Source organism: Gnatocerus cornutus, chromosome 2, assembly GCF_029298725.1.
Source record: "Gnatocerus cornutus isolate USDA-ARS CGAHR chromosome 2, icGnaCorn1.1, whole genome shotgun sequence".
Taxonomy (NCBI): domain Eukaryota; kingdom Metazoa; phylum Arthropoda; class Insecta; order Coleoptera; family Tenebrionidae; genus Gnatocerus; species Gnatocerus cornutus.
Genome location: NC_142234.1, coordinates 2,877,969 through 2,898,528, shown reverse-complemented (window position 1 = coordinate 2,898,528; position 20,560 = coordinate 2,877,969). Strand labels below are relative to the sequence as shown.

The window sequence follows — 20,560 nt, the reverse complement described above, 5'->3', positions numbered from 1 at the left end:
CCTGACGAAAGTAACAAAAAAATGATTGTAACTTTCTAGGGGAGGCAGCGCAAAAAACGAAGATTGTGGCGCATAATAGCGCATAATTGGCGGAATTGATTGACATAAAAATCAATTAATTTTATTAACTGGGGGGTCTGACGCAAGTAACAAAAAATGATTGTAACTTTCTAGGAGAGGCAGCGCAAAAAACGAAAATTGTGGCGCAGAATAGCGCATAATTGGCGCAATTGATTAACATAAAAATCAATTAATTTTGTTAACTGGGGGGGCCTGACGAAAGTAACAAAAAAATGATTGTAACTTTCTAGGGGAGGCAGCGCAAAAAACGAAGATTGTGGCGCATAATAGCGCATAATTGGCGGAATTGATTGACATAAAAATCAATTAATTTTATTAACTGGGGGGTCTGACCCAAGTAACAAAAAATGATTGTAACTTTCTAGGAGAGGCAGCGCAAAAAACGAAAATTGTGGCGCAGAATAGCGCATAATTGGCGCAATTGATTGACATAAAAATCAATTAATTTTGTTAACTGGGGGGGCCTGACGAAAGTAACAAAAAAATGATTGTAACTTTCTAGGGGAGGCAGCGCAAAAAACGAAGATTGTGGCGCATAATAGCGCATAATTGGCGGAATTGATTGACATAAAAATCAATTAATTTTATTAACTGGGGGGTCTGACGCAGGTAACAAAAAATGATTGTAACTTTCTAGGAAAGGCAGCGCAAAAAACGAAAATTGTGGCGCAGAATAGCGCATAATTGGCGCAATTGATTGACATAAGAATCAATTAATTTTGTTAACTGGGGGGGGGGGGCTGATGCAAGTAACAAAAAAATGATTGTAACTTTCTAGGGGAGGTAGCGCAAGAAACGAAAATTGTGGCGCATAATTGGCGCAATTGATTGACATAAAAATCAATTAATTTTGTTGACTGAGGGGGGGCTGACGCAGGTAACAAAAAAATGATTGTAACTTTCTAGGAGAGGCAGCGCAAAAAACGAAAATTGTGGCGCATAATAGCGCATAATTGGCGCATAAAAATCAATTAATTTTGTTGACTGAGGGGGGGCTGATGCAAGTAACAAAAAAATGATTGTAACTTTCTAGGGGAGGCAGCGCAAAAAACGAAAATTGTGGCGCATAATAGCGCATAATTGGCGCATAAAAATCAATTAATTTTGTTGACTGAGGGGGGGCTGATGCAAGTAACAAAAAAATGATTGTAACTTTCTAGGGGAGGCAGCGCAAAAAACGAAGATTGTGGCGCAGAATAGCGCATAATTGGCGCAATTGATTGACATAAAAATCAATTAATTTTGTTAACTGGGGGGGGGCTGACGCAAGTAACAAAAAAATGATTGTAACTTTCTAGGGGAGGTAGCGCAAGAAACGAAAATTGTGGCGCATAATTGGCGCAATTGATTGACATAAAAATCAATTAATTTTGTTGACTGAGGGGGGGCTGACGCAGGTAACAAAAAAATGATTGTAACTTTCTAGGAGAGGCAGCGCAAAAAACGAAAATTGTGGCGCATAATAGCGCATAATTGGCGCATAAAAATCAATTAATTTTGTTGACTGAGGGGGGGCTGATGCAAGTAACAAAAAAATGATTGTAACTTTCTAGGGGAGGCAGCGCAAAAAACGAAAATTGTGGCGCATAATAGCGCATAATTGGCGCATTGGCCTATGTAATATTTTATAGAAATTCTATAACTGGGGAGGGACTAATTTAACGGACCCCATTGACTTGGACTTTATTGCACCGTACAATCAGCGGAAGTTCAGTGTTGGCGTGCAGAGAATAACAATAAATTGTTGGCCAAAATAGAATAATTGCATCCTCTTCAAGAAAACGAATAAAAATATCCTCGAACTTTCATAGAAAACACAAAGATAAGAGACGCTAGATACCTTGTGGGATTGGATGAAGTGTGACCGAAGTACTGAGTCTATCTCCCCCAATGTTGACCAAGTGTGGAGTGTCCGTCTGTAACTTCAAGGCTCGACCACTGCCGTCCAAGTCAGGAGAAGAATCCGTTCCAGATAGACCCGACATACCTGCAAATGATACTAATTTATTGGTGCTAATTGCTAGTACAATGATTTTAAATTTAAATTGATTCCGTTAATAGCAAGCAAATTTATTTAGTCAACAGAGATAATAGACCGTAGGAAAGCTGGTAATTTTTCCAAGCATTTGGGGCCCAAGTTTTCAAATTATATGTGTCACCAAAACAGGAAGCCCGCTTAATGTATTATTCATTCAATTTTGAACTCGAGGACTCGGTTATCACCATGACACGACACAAACCCCAATATCTATTCCCACATGTGGTCCACATTCACAGTAACAAATGTTGTTAAATTGTTGGACGTGCTGTTGCAATAATATCCAGTTTCATAAGAAAACCTATAAATTAAAACAATGGTTCATAAAAGTTTATACAAGTAATTTTAAATTATGTAAGCTTTCGTCATATGTAACATTAGGAATAATTTGATAAACCTTGAGAAGAGGTTTATTGATGGTACCAACGATCTTGAAGCATTATAAATTACAAATATTTACAATATTAGTTGCACCTTGCATGGATTTTTCGTGGAATTTTGGATTCCAAGAACAATCCAACTTTGTATTCAAAAGGTGTGTTATGATCCCACCGATGATTCATGGACCCATCACTGATCATTATGGCTAATTATGTATGCTTTGCATGACGAAGGTCCATGGGTCTAAGTGATAACAGAACCTATATAATTGTACCCCCAACAGTATTCAAAATCATTCAGTATTCAGCATTCCATATTCCATATTCAGTAATCAGTAGTTAGTAGTTAGTCGATCACGAAGTTAGTCTGTAGAATTAAAGAATATATATATATACCATCTAAAGTTTGTGTCAATCCTCTTCAAAATTCGACCGGCCCAAAAAGGAGATAAAAAGAACCATCACAGGTGTGTAACATATTGGTAATTTATGACCAAACTATTATAATTCTGCATTGTCTGGTGATCAAAGTTGAGGTGTCTCCAGTGGTATTCAAGGTTCTAGAATCGTTTTTTTATCGACTTCTAAATGCTTTCAATCATCCATCATCAACAGCTATTAGTTACGTTCTTTTTAGTGACATCACTCATTTTACACCACAAAGTGGTTTAGTCTACTTTGCAATTCGTTGCTCCGATTAGTCATACAGAGATGATTCAAGTCGTGACCGAAACGAATTGTCGCATGCAAAATTGAGGAAAAGCAAAAACCATGTAAATGTAAACATGTAAATTTCATTTTGGGATCTAGGATTTTCAAAATTGGTAACCTGAAGACTTGAGAACAATTTCTTATTGGATTTTTTCCTTTGTTCCAATAAACATTCTGCATACGACAATTAGGTAGTAAACTCAATAATTGCACCCTAGGCATTGCATCATTTCAACTGCAATAGCGAAGCAAGTGTTCTTGGCTACAAAATGGTCACAGTCCTACATCGTTAACCCAATTTTCAAATAGCTGGAACAGGAGACTATTACTTTATATTTCTCAATCAACACTCGCAATTAACGTAATTAAATCATTGAAGATTCTAACTTTGCGCCGAACTATGTACATAAATGTCCTCAATCTAGAATTACTTTTGAAACAATCTTAGTGGTCCTAAAACAGCAAAGATTTTATTTTGTCTAGTATTACAGTGAACATTTGATATAGTCACCTTTGATATTATCAACTAATTTAGTTTCTATCATTCGATATAATCACCTCAACTGTCAGTCGCCAAAATAACAGTGTTAAAGATGCAAAAACAGAAGAGACAGTGTTTATCGTTCTGAAGGATGTTTCTGCTAATTTCTTCTTACATTTTTTCCATGTTCTTTCCTTTTTTTTGTTTTATCTTACTATTTGTTCTTGCTCTTGAGAATTGATATTTTTCGTAGTTTTCTATATTTGTATTTGCAAGATTTAATTTTTGTTTCTTGTGTTTGTCTACTAACACTAATAATATATTTTTACTATTTTTCCTCTCTTTACGCCACGACAATGAAATTCAGGGAAGTTATTAGTTTGGACCTACTTGTCAACTCCTCTAAAATTGAACGTTGTAGAGCAAAAGACGCAGTTTTTAGAATTTTTTATTTTGGAGATGAACTAAAAATTTCCAATTTTTGAAAATAAAAAGTTTGTAACTCTGGAAGTTTTCACGCCACGGCAATGAAATTTAGGGATGTTACTAGTTTGGACCTACTTATCAAATCCCCTAAATTTGAATGTTGTAGAGCAAAAGACACAGTTTTTAGATTTCGCGGATGAACTAAAAACTTTCAATTTTTCGAAAATAAAAATTTATGACTCTAAGGCTGGGTTTTTTTCATTTTTAGTTAACTTACAGTTTTAATTAACTAATAGTTAACTACGATATGAGTGTTTTTCCATTGTCCTAAACTAATAGTTCTGAGTTAACTCACAATTTAATTTGACTAGTACATGAAGTTCGAGTTAACTTGTTGTTTAACGTTAATTTACAGAATTAAAAATTTACAAATTTTACTACAAGTGTCACAATAGATAATTGATATATAAATGTGTACAGTAATGGTGAGGATTATTTGCCTATGAGAAGACGTCGTCTGTTAGAACAACGAGTAAACCATTTTGAAAAATGGGAGGCAAACGAATTTTCCCAATGCTTTCGCTTGTCGGCTACATAGAGAATCCGGCCCTAAAATTGTCTTTAATTTTAAGGATCAAATTTTAAAAATCTGCATAACGCTTATAGTTGACAAAGCTCTAGAAACTGACGCAAAAATTTGTTTTTTATATCCGATAGTTGTGGCGTCGCGACGCCTAAAAAGTACTCCCCTATAACTTTTTACGATTTTTGAGTTTTTGCAAAAATACTTCGAACTCAAATGGGCTTCATAAATTCACTACGTCGAAGACAATAAAAAAAGGTACTGAGGCCTTGGCTTCTCTTAGACCTTAATTTATACATTTATACAGAAACCAAGAACAATATTTTTCATTCAATGTGCAAGCTATCACAAAATATTTTAGATATTGTTGTTCGCTGGCCAGGATCTTATGATGTGCATATTTTTTGTTATTTTTTTACTGATGCGTAGGTTTGCAGCTGGTAATTATAAAAATTGTGTTCTTTTGGGACTTTTGGGAATTGGCGGTTATCTTGTTAAGTCCTACTTGTTTACGCTAAACTTGAAATATGGCAGAAAATTTATACAACGAATCACAGATCAAAACAAAAAATGTTGTAAAGAGATCTTATGGAGTTTGGAAAAAAGTCAAAAATTAGTTAAGAAACCGTCATTTAGATTTTGACAACATAACAATTTTTTTGGTTAACTATCAGTTTACTAACTCTAAGCTGAAATATTGTGGAAAAACACTTAAATTTTTACTTAGAAGTTAACTTCTTGCTATTCTTAACTGTTAGTTGCGTAACTATAAGTTAACTAAAAGTTGGAAAAACCCACCCTAAGTTTTTACGCCACGGCCATTTTCCATAATGTAAATCAGGCTTTGAGCTGTGACGTTCTTTTTCATTTTTCTTTAAACATTTTATCTTAGCTATACAACATTTGCTAATCAACAGCTCAATCACTCTTAGCGAAGTGTTTTCTTCTAATTTTGCAGTGGCTCTTAGGCATTTTTAATTATTATCCATTGATTGTCATAAATGACAATGAGAAGTACGCCCATGATTCAAAGTAAAATTTTCTGTTTTGATTCTGACATTCATTTTCGCATTCACTCGTGGTAACGGTCTTCCTGCCATCATTTATTTTGATTTACTTTCGTTGATTTATCAAGCATTTGTCTTTCGCCGTCTTCTCTAAATTCCCGCATTCTTTAAATGTCTGTTCTAGTCACAATGACTACATGAATTATTAGTTGTTTTAGTATGCGAATTGAATGTTTACATTTTGGCTGTATGTGAGTTACGAATTAATGAACTGATTTTCAATTAATTGGGTCGGTTAGTGTCATTCTGGCAAGTTATCCTTTATTCATATACTTTTCATTGCTTCATATACTTCTTCTCTCTTTGGTCTCTGGTCGTACGCCTGCTTAAAATCTATAAAGATAGCAAACAGGGGCAAGTCAAGTTCTACGTTGTTGTTCACTACTTGCTTTGATGCCAATATATGACCTGTGGTCGACATATTTTTCCCGAAACCCCACTAATATTGTGTTTTTTTTTTTCGTTTACATATTTTCAGTCGCCTAAATGTAAAACCCGACATTTGACAGAACAATAGAAATTACGCAATTGTAACTAATTGGTTCTATGCAGATATTGAAAAGGTTCACCGTCGTAATTTATAAGCATTTTGCTACAAACTTTTTGAACACCCTGTATATATATTTTTAATTTTCGTATTATTTCTGTAATTTCTTCATATGTCAGTGGATTCTCATCTTCTGTCGCTTCCGTTTGGTGGATTGTTGCGTCTTCTTGCCCCTCATACACTTCTTGAAAATACTCTTTATTATTATTATCTTCTACAGGGTGGTCCAGAACTCGCGCCCCAGAGAGCAAGGGGCAGCAATACAGATGGTAAATTTTAAAACAAAAATTGAGTTTATTAGTATTCGAGAACTGATAAAAAATTAACAACTAAATTTCCTAGGCAACGAGAGTTTAATGTTCATCTGACCAATGGATGATAGTATGTGTCCATAGTTACCGATTTTTAAATTCTATTCAGTTTCGGGATTGGGTACCGTTTTTTCGACTTATCTCGATTATTTTTTTAGTTAAAAAATTCTAGTTTCAAAATTTTTGTTCAGAATTATTGTTTCCATAAGCCCTTTCTCTTTGGGGCGCGAGTTCTGGGACACCTGTATACCTCCCATTAATTCTCCATTTTTATTCTTACGGAACACCGTCTTTGTATGAGTTTTTCTTTTGTAATTAGTTATTAATTATTTAGTAATTATTAAAAAATAATTAAATTTGTAATTAAAGACTTGACATAAACACCGAACTAAGCGCCCAAAAATTGAAAAATTAGATAACTTCATAAAACAATGGTAATCGATATTGCCAATGTTTGATCGAAAGGGCCTTTCTCTAATATTAATACAAAAGAGCCTTTTGTGTATGAAAAAATAGTTATTTGTGTACCAAGGCCAAAAAGTGTCTCTTTTATTTACAAATTAATTCATTTTTATTTTTGATTTATTGATTTAATCATTTATAACAACTGAATAATTGTAAATATTTATGAATCCTTAAGAAAAGTTCATATTTTCTTTATTTACATTTGCAGTTTCGGCATTTGTAGTTTCACAATTTGTATGAATTAGGTTTGATGTGCTTTTTGATGTTGTCGCAGCAGCACTGCTAGACATGTTCATTTTCAATAATTCAACACGTCTTTGTTGCACTTTACAGCAGTTTGTCGATTTGATTTTACCCAAATAATTATAAAATTGGGGGTATTGTCGGTATCTTTATGTAATATGCAAAACTATGGATAGATGGCGCCAGCATAGATCGGCCAAAAATGTTTGCGGCCAGAAAAGACTTACTTTTAGGCCGCTTTTGAGACCTAAAAATTCCATTTTCTGTTTAAGTCGCCTAAAAATATGTTTGTGTTAAGTTCAAAGTAGCGTTTATAAAAACCGAGCTAAGCGCCATTAGTAATTTTAGATGCAACAAACCAGTAATATTGTCAATAGTATTTTTATTTGAATGCCGAGGTCTACTAAATTTATAAATACAGGTTTTTAGAGTATACAGAAAAATACCTTCATGCTAATATTCCCTATCGATTGTACTACAGAATGATTAAGGAAAAATTTTCTAACTTAAGTTTTCATCCGCCAAAAACTGATTGTTGCGTTGATTTTGAACAAGTGTTGCCAGATGTACTATTTAAGGCAACTTTCTTGTTATAATTTTGGGGTTTACCTTGCTTGTTTATCTTAAACACCAGCAAGCTGAAGATTTCCAAAATAAAATGACTTCCGATTTCCCAAGATAATTCTGGTTTAATCAAAATTTATACTCTTGTTGCAACAGAAGCAAAATGCAAAACTGTTAGTATTTAAAAAAAAATGTTAAAAACCAACCTATATGTAAAATGGAATTGCCAAAACTAAATTGTGACAAGCCATTAAGAATCGAGAAGAAAAAAAATCTTCAAGACATGTTACCATTTTTAAGACCAAAAAATAGAGAATTTTATGAAAATTTAATAAACAGAATGTAAACATTTTGTTATCACCTATTCTTTTTTGATGTTTCAATAAATTACTCAACTACGTATATGTTTTGCATTTTAAAACAATTTTTAAATGTTAATGTGAATGTTCATATCCCCGAATTTATAATTTACATTTACAATTTACATATTTTTTTTACATTTGTGCAAAATGAAATTAAGAGGTCTCAATATCAAATTACAAATTTTTGCAGACCAGTTTAGATGACAGTGATGGGTATAAACAAAAATATTTAATTATCTCAAAATACAATATTTAGCGCTTAGCCCGGTCTTTATGTCAAGTCTTCAATTAGTTATGCATTTGTTGTTCTATATATCTGTATTTCTTCTTCTCTGCTTTCGGGTGTGTTGTTTATTTATCATGTTTATTCTTGCTGTTTGCCGATTTGACACCGCTTGCTCACATTCGTTATGCCATATCTTAGATCTTGTCATTTTATAATTGTGCTCTTTCTTTCATTATCTCTTCAAATTTCTTCCACATCTTGTTTCTCGTGAATTTCTAGTTTCACTCCAACATTTTTCTTAAATTGTTAGATATTTCTTCATATTTAGCTGATAGTCTTAACCTTGGTCTTAACAAATGATCTGAATCGACGTCTGCTCCTCATTCATTTTGTACTGTTTTTAACTTCGTTTATAAGGTACCCTTTTTAAATATGTACTTTTTATTTGAATCTTGAAATAAAATAGTCTATTTTTAAATATAATATGCTGTGGGATATAGAAAATACAAGGTGTTTATAAATGTTTCTAGCATCAAGGGTGGCTCTGGAATTCCTGTCGTACACTATTTTGCCGCTTTGTTTTCATAGTGAATATAACTATCTTGAAAATTATGTATAATGTTATTTACGTCAATGACGTTTCAGTTACAGTTTTGTGTACAAGTTTTTGATTTTCAGGTTTTAAACCACAACTAGAACAGTTTATTTCTCAAAACTTACTTTGCTCCATATTTGAGGTTAACTGCAAATGTCAGTTGAAAAATCGAAACCCACATTTGTAATGAGCGGCAAATTTCTTTGACATTTCATAGCCACGCTTGATGCTAGAAACATTTATAAACAACCACATAGTCTAGTTGTAAATGCGACTCGTTTTAATTAAAAAAAAACAACAATAATTTGAAGCCACGGATATAAATTATGCTAAAGATTAACCTTAAAAGAAGAAAATTTTTAATTTTGTAATTATTTTTTTTCGCTAGTTAACTTTCCGCTAGGCATTACATAGGTCAGCAGTTTGACCCGCATCCATCAGAACGAACGAAACTTATATAAATGTTTGTTTACACAGTATTTCCATGTAATTAGATTACACCATAATTATTTTCCTTGTCATTCAATAGTTTATTGACACTCCTTTACAAGCTACTTAAATACAAACCTCCCAAATTGTGGTCTTTACACCAACAAGCTCATTAAAAAAACAAACCTCTTGACCTAACATCAAAAGTACAAAACAATTAGAATTTATCGCATGTAAACGTCATCGAGTTTTTTTCTATGCTGGAGCACAAGTGGTTTTAACAAGAGATAATTCGAAATAATTTAATATCAACAGCGTCTGGATTATTACGTCACCAGTAATGCTAAGCACCATGTGTTCTCAAAACATGGAAAGAAATTGAAATGAATTGTACCAGAATTTGATAAGGGAACAATGGCTTTTGGCGATGACCCAAATTTCCGGCAATTTAGTTGCGACGATAACTTTATTACTTCCCTGTAACCAGAAATAAAAAAATCAACTAATCAACTTGGGATTATGTATTAATGAATGGATTATCTCATCACGTTATAAAAAGAACGTAAATATAAATGTTAATAGTTTATTTATACGAATTATTAAACAAGTCACTTCAGAACAACAACCGCTTCCGGTAAATACGAAATACTAAATAAAATGCTTGAACCGTTGTAACGCAAATCTACCGGATGTTCGTGAATACGTTATAAATTTTCTTTATGGACAAACTAAATCAATTAAAATGCAGAAAAGTACCGACGCAAACGATCGACTAATATGGATTTTATGAAAGTGAAGGAATTTCCGCACTGATGGTAACAGTTTTACGTTCTGGAAAAAACCATAACTATTACAAGATTAACTCTTTGTATACTTTATCACGGGAGAATTTATTGATTCATATCCCACATAATGCAAGAGTAAAGTGAGAGTGGGTCGAGTGTTTGGAATGTGAAAATATCCTTGTTTTCGTCGCATCATTTTGTAATAAAAACGTTTTATAACTGGTGCCATTACAGTTTATCAAACGCTCTAGTGCGGTTATGGCTTTGACTTTTTAAACCGTTTATAGCCACCTGACCGCAAACCCCTAGTGATTTGCACCAAAAATGTAGAAATTAAAGCGCGTTCAAGTTTTTTTTGTAATTTTTTTTAGCTGCTCGAAAAAAAATTTCTACAAATTCTCTTTTTCGGTCTAAATTTTTCTAATTCGACAATCTTAATAAGACAGTCGAGAGTGATAATCTCCACAAATGTCGTTAAAATCGCATAAAAAATAAAGAAATTACAAAGTCTTAAAAAAAATTTGTGGATTTTTTTTGTCTTACCACAAAAATTTCTAAAAATTCGACTTTTTGATCTAAATTTTTGCAAATTAGTGATATTACTAAAACAAACAAAAGAAACAACATGCATAAATTTCGTTCCTGTCGCACTAAAAATAACGAAATTACAGTGTTGAAGAAAATTGACATTTTCAGTTGTCCAAATAAAAATTTCTAAAAATTCTCTTTTACGGTCTGAATTTTTCTAAATCGACGCTCTTAAAAAGGCAGTCGTGAGTCCACAAATTTCGTTAAATCACATTAAAAATAAAGAATTACAGGATTAAAAAAAAAAAAATTGGTGGCATTTTTTTGGTCTTAAAACAAAAATTTCTAAAAATTCTCTTCCTCGGTCTAAATTTTTCTAAATCGACGCTCTTAATAAGCCAGTCGAGAGTGATAATCTCCACAAATTTCGTTAAAATCACATAAAAAATAAAGAAATTACAGGATTAAAAAAAATTGGTGGCTTTTTTTTGGTCTTAAAACGAAAATTTGTAAAAATTCGACTTTTTGATCTAAATTTTTGCAAATTAGTGATTACTAAAACAAACAAAAGAAACAACGTGGATAAATTTCGTTCTTGTCGCACTAAAAATAACAAAATTACAGTGTTGAAAAAAATTGACATTTTCACTGTTGTCCAAATAAAAATTTCTAAAAATTCTCTTTTTCGGTCTAAATTTTTCTACAATCGACGCTCTTAATAAGCCAGTCGAGAGTGATAATCAACACAAATTTCGTTAAAATCACATAAAAAATAAAGAAATTACAGGATAAAAAAAAATTGGTGCTATTTTTTTGGTCTTACCATAAAAATTTCAAAAAATTCGACCTTTTGATCTAAATTTTTGCAAATTAGTGATATTACTAAAACAAACAAAAGAAACAACGTGCATAAATTTCGTTCCTGTCGTACTAAAAATAACGAAATTACAGTGTTGAAGAAAATTGACATTTTCACTGTTGTCTAAATAAAAATTTCTAAAAATTCTCTTTTTCGGTCTAAATTTTTCTAAATCGACACTCTTAATAAGGCAGTCGAGAGGGATAATCTCCACAAATATCGTTAAAATCGCATAAAAATAAAGAAATTACAGGATCTCAAAAAAAATTGGTGGCATTTTGTTGGTCTTAAAACGAAAATTTGTAAAAATTCGACTTTTTCATCTAAATTTTTGCAAATTAGTGATATTACTAAAACAAACAAAAGAAACAACATGCATAAATTTGGTTCCTGTCGTACTAAAAATAACGAAATTTCAGTGTTGAAAAAATTGACATTTTCACTGTTGTCTAAATAAAAATTTCTAAAAATTCTCTTTTTCGGTCTAAATTTTTCTAAATCGACGCTCTTAATAAGCCAGTCGAGAGTGATAATCAACACAAATTTCGTTAAAATCACATAAAAAATAAAGAAATTACAGGATTAAAAAAAATTAGTGTCATTTTTTGGTCTAAAAACGAAAATTTGTAAAAATTCGACTTTTTGATCTAAATTTTTGCAAATTAGTGATTACTAAAACAAACAAAAGAAACAACATGCATAAATTTCGTTCCTGTCGTACTAAAAATAACGAAATTACAGTGTTGAAGAAAATTGACATTTTCACTGTTGTTCAAATAAAAATTTCTAAAAATTCTCTTTTTCGGTCTAAATTTTTCTAAATCGACGCTCTTAATAAGCCAGTCGAGAGTGATAATCAACACAAATTTTGTTAAAATCACATAAAAAATAAAGAAATTACAGGATTAAAAAAAAATGGTGGCATTTTTTTGGTCTTAAAACGAAAATTTGTAAATATTCGACTTTTTGATCTAAATTTTTGCAAATTAGTAATTACTACTAAAACAAACAAAAGAAACATCATGCATAAATTTCGTTCGTGTCGTACTAAAAATAACGAAATTACAGTGTTGAAGAAAATTGACATTTTCACTGTTGTTCAAATAAAAATTTCTAAAAATTCTCTTTTTCGGTCAAAATTTTTCTAAATCGACGCTCTTAATAAGCCAGTCGAGAGTGATAATCTCCACAAATTTCGTTAAAATCACATAAGAAATAAAGAAATTACAGGATATTAAAAAAAAGTGGTGGAATTTTTTTGGTCTTACCACAAAAATTTCTAAAAATTCGACTTTTTGATCTAAATTTTTGCAAATTAGTGATATTACTAAAACAAACAAAAGAAACAACATGCATAAATTTGGTTCCTGTCGTACTAAAAATAACGAAATTTCAGTGTTGAAAAAATTGACATTTTCACTGTTGTTCAAATAAAAATTTCTAAAAATTCTCTTTTTCGGTCTAAATTTTTCTAAATCGACGCTCTTAATAAGCCAGTCGAGAGTGATAATCAACACAAATTTTGTTAAAATCACATAAAAAATAAAGAAATTACAGGATTAAAAAAAATGGTGGCAAAGTTTGGGTCAGTTGAGTAACAAAATCACCTCGAAATGTAGACCTATAAGGAGTTGGTTTGTAAGACTGACCAGCTAGGAAAAAATATTTATTAGATGAGACCCAACCATTTGAGCGTTATTATGTTTATGGGGGTTTGCGGTAAGGTGGCTGTAAACAATTTAAAAAGTCAAAGCCATAACCGCACTAGAGCGTTTGTTAAATTGTAGTTCTAAGACATCGGTCACAAATTACAATATTATGCTTACGATAAAATTACGAATTAATTGTTGTTTACTGCGTAAAACGTTAGAGGCCCTGAAATGTTTGTTCACCTAAACAAACAGGTAAAAATGTAAATGAAAAATCAATCATTACGATTCATTTTTTATCGATTAGTTTCAAATCACTCGAGTCGAGTCCAAAATACAAATTTAGTAGTAAAGCACGGGCTGCACCTTCTTCAGGAATTTTGACTTAACATTATCCGAATGATGAGAATGCAATTATCTTGCATTCTCAGTAATGCAACGCGTGCGGTCCGGAAAAGTGAATGCACCCTAGTTTAAAACTTACGTAAATTTCATTGATGACTCGTGAACTTCCACCTTAATCAACTAGTTGGAAAGTCAATTTCAAAGAGATAAAAATAGCAATAGCAAAAGACAGGCTTTTGATTCAAATTTGTCGCCGAAACTTATCTCGTTCAAAGAGGATTGTTCAGTTCAACAAAGGTTAAATACAACGGGTCAAAAAGAAGAAGAGACTAGCGACAATTGATAAGGTTCTTGTAAAAATGTCTAGACTTTGCGGCGTCTGAAAACTTATGAACGTTATGAAATATTTTGTACCTGGACGAAAGATAAGCAAATTCTTTAAATACCTTTGAATTTCTAGTTTGTTTGGGTTATCAGTGGTTGTTAAGATCTCATCAGGTACCAAAACTGTAAACTGAAGACTTGAAAAACTCAACAGAAAGTTGTTATTTTTGGACCTAAACTTAAAATTTTCCGAAGTGGAAAACATTTCTCAACTATCAATCATCTGTGGGGTAAATGCAACAGTTGAATTACAAAAAAAATTCACTTACCCAAAAGTCGTATGTGCACCAACAATGACCTTCGCAATTAGGGTAATTAAAACCATGTAATTAACTTTAGGGGTAACTGTTTTGAGTTTCTAACCGCTTTATTTAACATGTTTAAACACAACGCACACATCACAGTTGGGCAACTCGTCGGTCTGAACTAAAACTGAATAAGTAAACAGAAAACTTTTACGTGCACTATCGACTTCATGTTTGTTTTCTATCTCGTACCCAAACGCTCGTTCTTCGGACTGTAATCGTTCTGTTGTGTTGTCTTCTTGTTATTCTTTTTGATAGTGGTAGATAGAGATAAAGATATGTTGTATCGGTAAAACAGCAACCTTTACATGTACCGGCGGTTACTTGTTCCTTGGGGGTTAGATGGCGCCACGTCACAAACACAATTAAGGTCACTAGATCAAAGTTTATGTTTTATAAGGTACGGGCCACGACCTGCTGTATATTTACGACCTGTGCATTCGTGTAGTTCTACTGTTTTTCCGCATATGCCTTGGAAAGCGCCGCTGTTCGGGCACTTTTGGGAACATTTTACCATATTGGGTTTATTACCAACATTGTTTTTGACATTTCAAATTTTAAGTTTGAATTTTCAAATTATTACACGTTGTTTGTTGCTCTTTCAAGTTTTCGTTGTGTGCTCTGTTTACGATCGTTACTTTGTTCTATGTTTGTGTTTTTTGTAGCTTTCAAAAGTCAAAAATCTTACTAACCCCAAAATTCAATTTGTCAACAATGTCAAAAGCGCCTAAGGTCACTAGATCAAAGTTTTATAAGGTACGGCTATTAGTAACAAAAAGAAAGACAACGATATCTTCTGTCTATCTCTACATGCGCACTAAATGACATGGAAATTTTGTGTTGTTTGTATGGACACATTGCTTTATGAATTGTCGATTCTTGTCGTTTGTAATAAAATGGTTCGAATGTGCGATTTCTCAACACGAATCGTTATGGTGTTTTTGTTTCCTCCGCCGTAAGTAAATACTATTTGACGTTTTATGTACGACGACTTTCCACTAATTTCAGAAAACTCCAAATAGAAGGTATATGGAAGCTTTATCGAAGCCGACAATCATTGTGACATTGGTTATTAAGCGCCCCACTCCCTATGCGTTGTGTATGAGCGACATGTTTGTACATACATGTATGTCATAGAAGTTCGAGAGAATCACACACGGTCCAAACATGTTCGTCATTTCTACTTCCGGAAACAAGTATGACATACAAGAATTGGTCACACACAGATCAACTTACTGTGTGTGAGCAAGTTTTGTCTGTGAACACTGTATGCGCATACAAATGTGAGTATGTCAAACGTGTTTGATATTTTGCGGTATGCGTAAAGAAAAACTAAAAAAAAAGTCCTGAAATTTGTATGATTTGACATCTTTTTTGACATCTTCAAATAGTTTTTATAATCTTTAGAAAAATTTTTGTGTTTTTTTCCATATAATAATTTGACAATTACAATAGCGGCACAAGTACTCTCGACATCCAGATCGTCACACATGTTTGTATCGTGTAGGGACTATATTTTTTATCTTGTTGAGATTCTGTATGTGCAAAAAAAACATGTATCGATCACACATTCAACGTTATGTATGTATCAACATGTTTGAGAAATACTTGTATGATATCAAAACTTGTATGACATACATGTATGTACAAACATGTCGCTCATACAAAACGCATAGTGAGTGGGGCGCTTTAAGCAGTACGTATTGGGGGAATACTAAAGTTGGTTTTTGTATATGAATCCTTGAGTACTTTTTATAAGGTTATGGAAGTTTGTACCAGAACTAAATTTAAATAATGTTCCTCCAATTTGTCTTCAATCGCTTTTGTATCTCCTCAATAGCCCCAATACCAACATGAACTTCTTGCATTCAGGCGAATAACTCGTTCATCTTATTGTTAATATGAGTTGAAAATTAAATCTATGGACAAGAAAGTGGAAAAGGGAAGGCCACTCACATATGGTACTAGCTAAGTACATCACAAAACCTGCGTTATGAACAGATATGTTTCAATGGCCTAAAAAATAAGCAAAAATCTTGTAAAGTGTAAGTTTGTCGGCCTCAACGGGAAACGTCATCAAAATGTGTTGTAGGACGAACTGACTTGCTACCCTTAATCTAAAAGAGGCACCTCATAAAACAGCAGAGGGACAAGATACAATCATTGCACTGAACACTGCAGATACGCAGCCTCAGGAGGGAGATACAGCATCGCTTTCAACATCAGCGGCAGAAGATGATTGGCTTGAAGCCACTGCTACTTCCTCCTAATGAAAGGGAACACTGAAAATGCAATAGAACAAGAAATACACATGAGATAGGCAAAACAGGTTCTATAGTTCTAAGTGGCGTACGAAGGTCCTTAAACACATGGGTGCTAACTCATAGCTATACATTCATAGAGAAAATGTAGTAGAATAAAAGATTTGATTAAAATTATATTATTGTCGTTAAGTTAGATGCTGCACTATTTCTTTGGTTTTTGGATACAACGTCGAATCTTCATTTTACCTGAAATTAATCATTGATGTATCACTGCTGCCTCGGTTCTTAGTAAATACATATATTTCCCACCTGCTTATCAGTTACACTATATCATCTTATTGTTTTCCTCACAAATATGACTAATACCAGTCTCATCCATTTGCAGACTTGCACTTGGTTTCTTGTTACTTCATTAGAAAATCACAAGGTTTCCTTGCAACAATCTGTATTTCAGTGTTGTGCACCCTCAAGTTCTTGAATATTTTTCCACATTCAAACTTCTCAACTATTCAACTATTTCATATACTCTTAGTCATTTCCTCACTATACGCGTCACTTGCATTTTCCATGTATTTCAGTCCTAATGCTTTTTCTCAGTTCTTCTTTAGGTCTTATAATTTTTATATTTCTCGCTACAGTTCACAACATATAAAGAATTTATAACACTTATGCCCTTACTGTATACAGGTGGAATCGTTGCAACACTGCCAAAGACAACGCTAGAGGCTCAAACACATGACTCGCGCTTCAATGGAATTGATCGTAATGTTGGTTTGCTCACTCACTTCTTACGTATTCAAATGGTCTCCTGTAGTGTTAGAAATAGATTTCATTTTGTATTTTAGGGTGTTAAATAATTTTGCCATAACCTTAATATTTGCTCCTAATATTCGTTTTGTTGATGTTGATAATTGCAGTTGTTCTGTATAAACTCAATCAAAATCTTAAACATGTACAAATTTGTAAACTCTCTCTCTTCTTAATAGCGCTTGAAGAATATCTCATGTACTTCATTTTCTGCTCATGTATTTGCTACTTCCATTTATGCAATGCTTTCTCTCAGTTTTTTTTACATCACATCATTACCACATTGTCTGCATAAGCTACAATATAAAAAGTGCTGATAGCATATTCTAATTAGGGCGTTACTGCATGCAGGTCGAATCGTTGGAGATTGCCAAAGACAGTGCTTGACGTCCAAAAACTTTACTGAGTTTTGCTCTTCCTTAACGTGGCAAAATGGTCCTAATGTCGTCACAGTCTGTTATAATGTTGGAACCAAGTTTCTTCTTGTACCTACGGTTTATTTAAGTGTATTTTAAACAAATAAATTTAAGATAACCTTAAATTTTGTCAATGAAAAATTTTATGTCAACAATTTTATGACAATTCCCTAGAGTCTTGCGTCTCGTTCTAACCCATTGCTTTATGGACTATGTCTGTCTCTTTTGAATTGCGCACTAAAAATTAATAGCCGTACCTTATAAAACAGAAACTTTGATCTAGTGACCTTAAACACAAAATGTGAAGGGAAAATTAACTTTTTTCGGGGCGAAATGATATTTCTTGTTGAAGTTTTCATGTTTAGGGGGTATTTTGTCTTCTGGGGGCTAAACTGAAATGATTATCTACGGAATTACAGATATTTACCTTCAATTTGGAACAGAAACACTCCCGGAAACTACAAATGATTGCACAAAATTTCAGTTGTCACTTAAAAAAAACAAATGCCAAAATTTGCTTCCGTCAAGAGTCTAAGCAAACTTTGATTTTATTGTTATTGTAAACGTGTTTAGCTAGAGAAAATAAATTTTTTTGCACAAAAACATCCACACAATTTTGTTAAGCTATGAATTTAAAAAGACGGCATTTGATCCATTAACTTGGTAATGTTTAAAAGAGATGATGTTCCCACTGCATGACGGTTTTGGGGATTTTGTTTTGTAATGTTGTCATTTTTTATGTCAATTGTCAATTGTCAATGTGCGTAATTTTTTCGAGTTTTTTGTTCGTGTTAGGTTAATTTTAAGAATAAGTCGGTTGTGTTAATTTCCTTTATTCCTTTAAGAACCCAAATATTAAAGGTATGAAAAACGTTTTCAGAAAATACGTGTAAAAAGTTTAGTTTTCTCTGAATTTTCCTCAATGTTTCATTCTTGTGTTAATTTTTTCTTGTATTTTAGATGGAGTCAAAACGGGTGCTATGTTTAGTCTGTGGATCAAGCAGCTACGATGTTGCATCCATGCATTTTTTTCCAAGTAATATTGAACGGTAATATTTGTAGTAAATACTGAGATAAATACGTGAAAAGTTGGGTAATATTAATATAATGAGTGTTTTTTTAGCTCAAAAGTATGGCAAGAAAACATGGGAATAGTGTTTTGTGGCGATTCTTTAAAAAATCAGAAAATATGCTCTCGCCATTTTGAAGCCAAATGGGCAAATGATTCACGACTTTCAAAGTATGCTGTCCCAACCCTTCATCCAGCCACAGTGGAAAATAAAGGTGTGTAATTTAAATGGTTCTAACAAAAGTAATTTGGCTTGAAACTTTTAAAACTTTATTGTGTAGTATAAAGATGTTTGAGACTTTTTATATTTTTAGAATTGAGTTCAGCATCAGTGCTAGAGGATGTCGTTGAAACGCCTGAACCAAACACTTTAACTCAAACTACCACCCCACTAAATGCAAATATGTTATCACAGGTTGGTATTAAAGATTTTGTTTTGTTTAAAAACTAAAATCATATCTAGTTTTCCTTTGAAGGACTCGGCTACTTTAAGAAACAGAAAATGCTTCGTCGCGAATTGTCGCTCAGGTTTTAACAACGAAATAGAAAAATACCGTGTGCTTTCTACCCCAAGAGACCAAGATACAGTATTGTCTAATCAAGATGTGATTTGTAAAAGGCAATTAGGTCCTGTAAGTTTTAAAAGCTACAACTTAGTTGCAGTTGCTACTATTGAAATTTTTTATTATTAGATTGTCCCTTATGGTAGACCTCAGTTGGCTGAAGGTGCTGTGCCTACGATTGTCTACAAAAACTCTATTGATTTAAAAAGAACGAGGTGTAAAGTTCGAGAGAAAAATAAAATATCTGATGCTGTGGTAGACAAAGAAGAAATAGAGAAATGTTTAGATACAAGTATAATGTCTAAGAAAAATGAACATTGTGAAAATTACATTCGCTTGGATCCTCTTAGGATTGAAGAAATTAGCGAACATAATACAAAAGCTTTGTTTAACAATTTCTATGAGAATTTCATTCCATTTGAGTTACCTCAATTTTGTGGTGTAACAACCCATGAAGACAACAGTGAAAAATACATCACATTTTCCAAAACATTCATTTATAATAAGAGGCCGCTAGTGAAGCACGTTCTACTTGATGAAACTTTACAATTAAAATTCTTCTTTAACACTCATGAAGTTAAAACTGAATATACTGAAAAGACCATGAACCTGCAACACATTAAGGAAGCACTAGATGAATTTATGGCCGCAAAAATTTGCTCAGGGGGTCCAGAGGATGACATGTATTGCGTTCGACACACCAAAATTGCTAAACTTGATACAATCACTGGCAAATGGAGACATAATGAGTGCTCATTTGTAATTAAAGATGGTAAAGGTTGTTGCACAAATTGTAGTTACTTGTATCAAGCATTCAAACATTTAAAAATTGATGTTGAAAAGCCAGATAGAGTGGTGAAAATGGCATTAGAGAAGAAGGAATTAAAGCGGCAAAATAGACGGCTTCGTCATCAGTTGGAGATGTTAAAGGAGCAAGTGAAGAAAATAAAAAAATAATTTAAAAAAGAAATTGTATTATTTTCCGTTAGATGGCGCTTTTGAAACAACGCGCGTTTGACAGCTGTCGCTTTGAAAGTTGTGATTTTTAGGTTAATGGAAGGATTTTCGAGATTTTCT

At 32.8% G+C, this 20,560-nt stretch overlaps 2 protein-coding genes across 4 annotated transcripts in view; one reads left to right on the top strand and one right to left on the bottom strand.

Annotated features, from left to right (window-relative positions):
• Positions 1-14,630, bottom strand: part of LOC148178150 (uncharacterized) — a 48,861-nt gene extending 34,231 nt beyond the window's left edge. The window contains exons 1-2 of one of the 2 annotated variants that reach the window (XM_088031477.1): positions 14,329-14,630; positions 1,922-2,080 (exon numbers count right to left, since the gene is read on the bottom strand). In XM_088031477.1, coding sequence (XP_087887603.1) covers positions 1,922-2,066 — 145 coding nt within the window. In that variant the 5' untranslated portion in view covers positions 2,067-2,080; positions 14,329-14,630. The remainder of the gene's footprint in view (positions 1-1,921; positions 2,081-14,328) is intronic. The other variant, XM_088031476.1, reaches the window with a different exon arrangement.
• A 3,966-nt stretch (positions 14,631-18,596) lies between these two features.
• LOC148178149 (uncharacterized) lies at positions 18,597-20,454 on the top strand. Of its 2 annotated transcripts, none has more exons than XM_088031299.1 (6): positions 18,597-18,712; positions 18,812-18,900; positions 18,975-19,135; positions 19,235-19,335; positions 19,397-19,552; positions 19,613-20,454. In XM_088031299.1, the coding sequence occupies exons 2-6, from the start codon at positions 18,812-18,814 to the stop codon at positions 20,438-20,440; spliced, it is 1,335 nt and encodes a 444-aa protein (XP_087887425.1). In that variant the 5' UTR covers positions 18,597-18,712; the 3' UTR covers positions 20,441-20,454. The 2 variants fall into 2 exon arrangements, with proteins under 2 accessions (XP_087887425.1, XP_087887426.1); XM_088031300.1 differs by having other exon boundaries at positions 18,597-18,747.
• Positions 20,455-20,560: the final 106 nt, after the last annotated feature.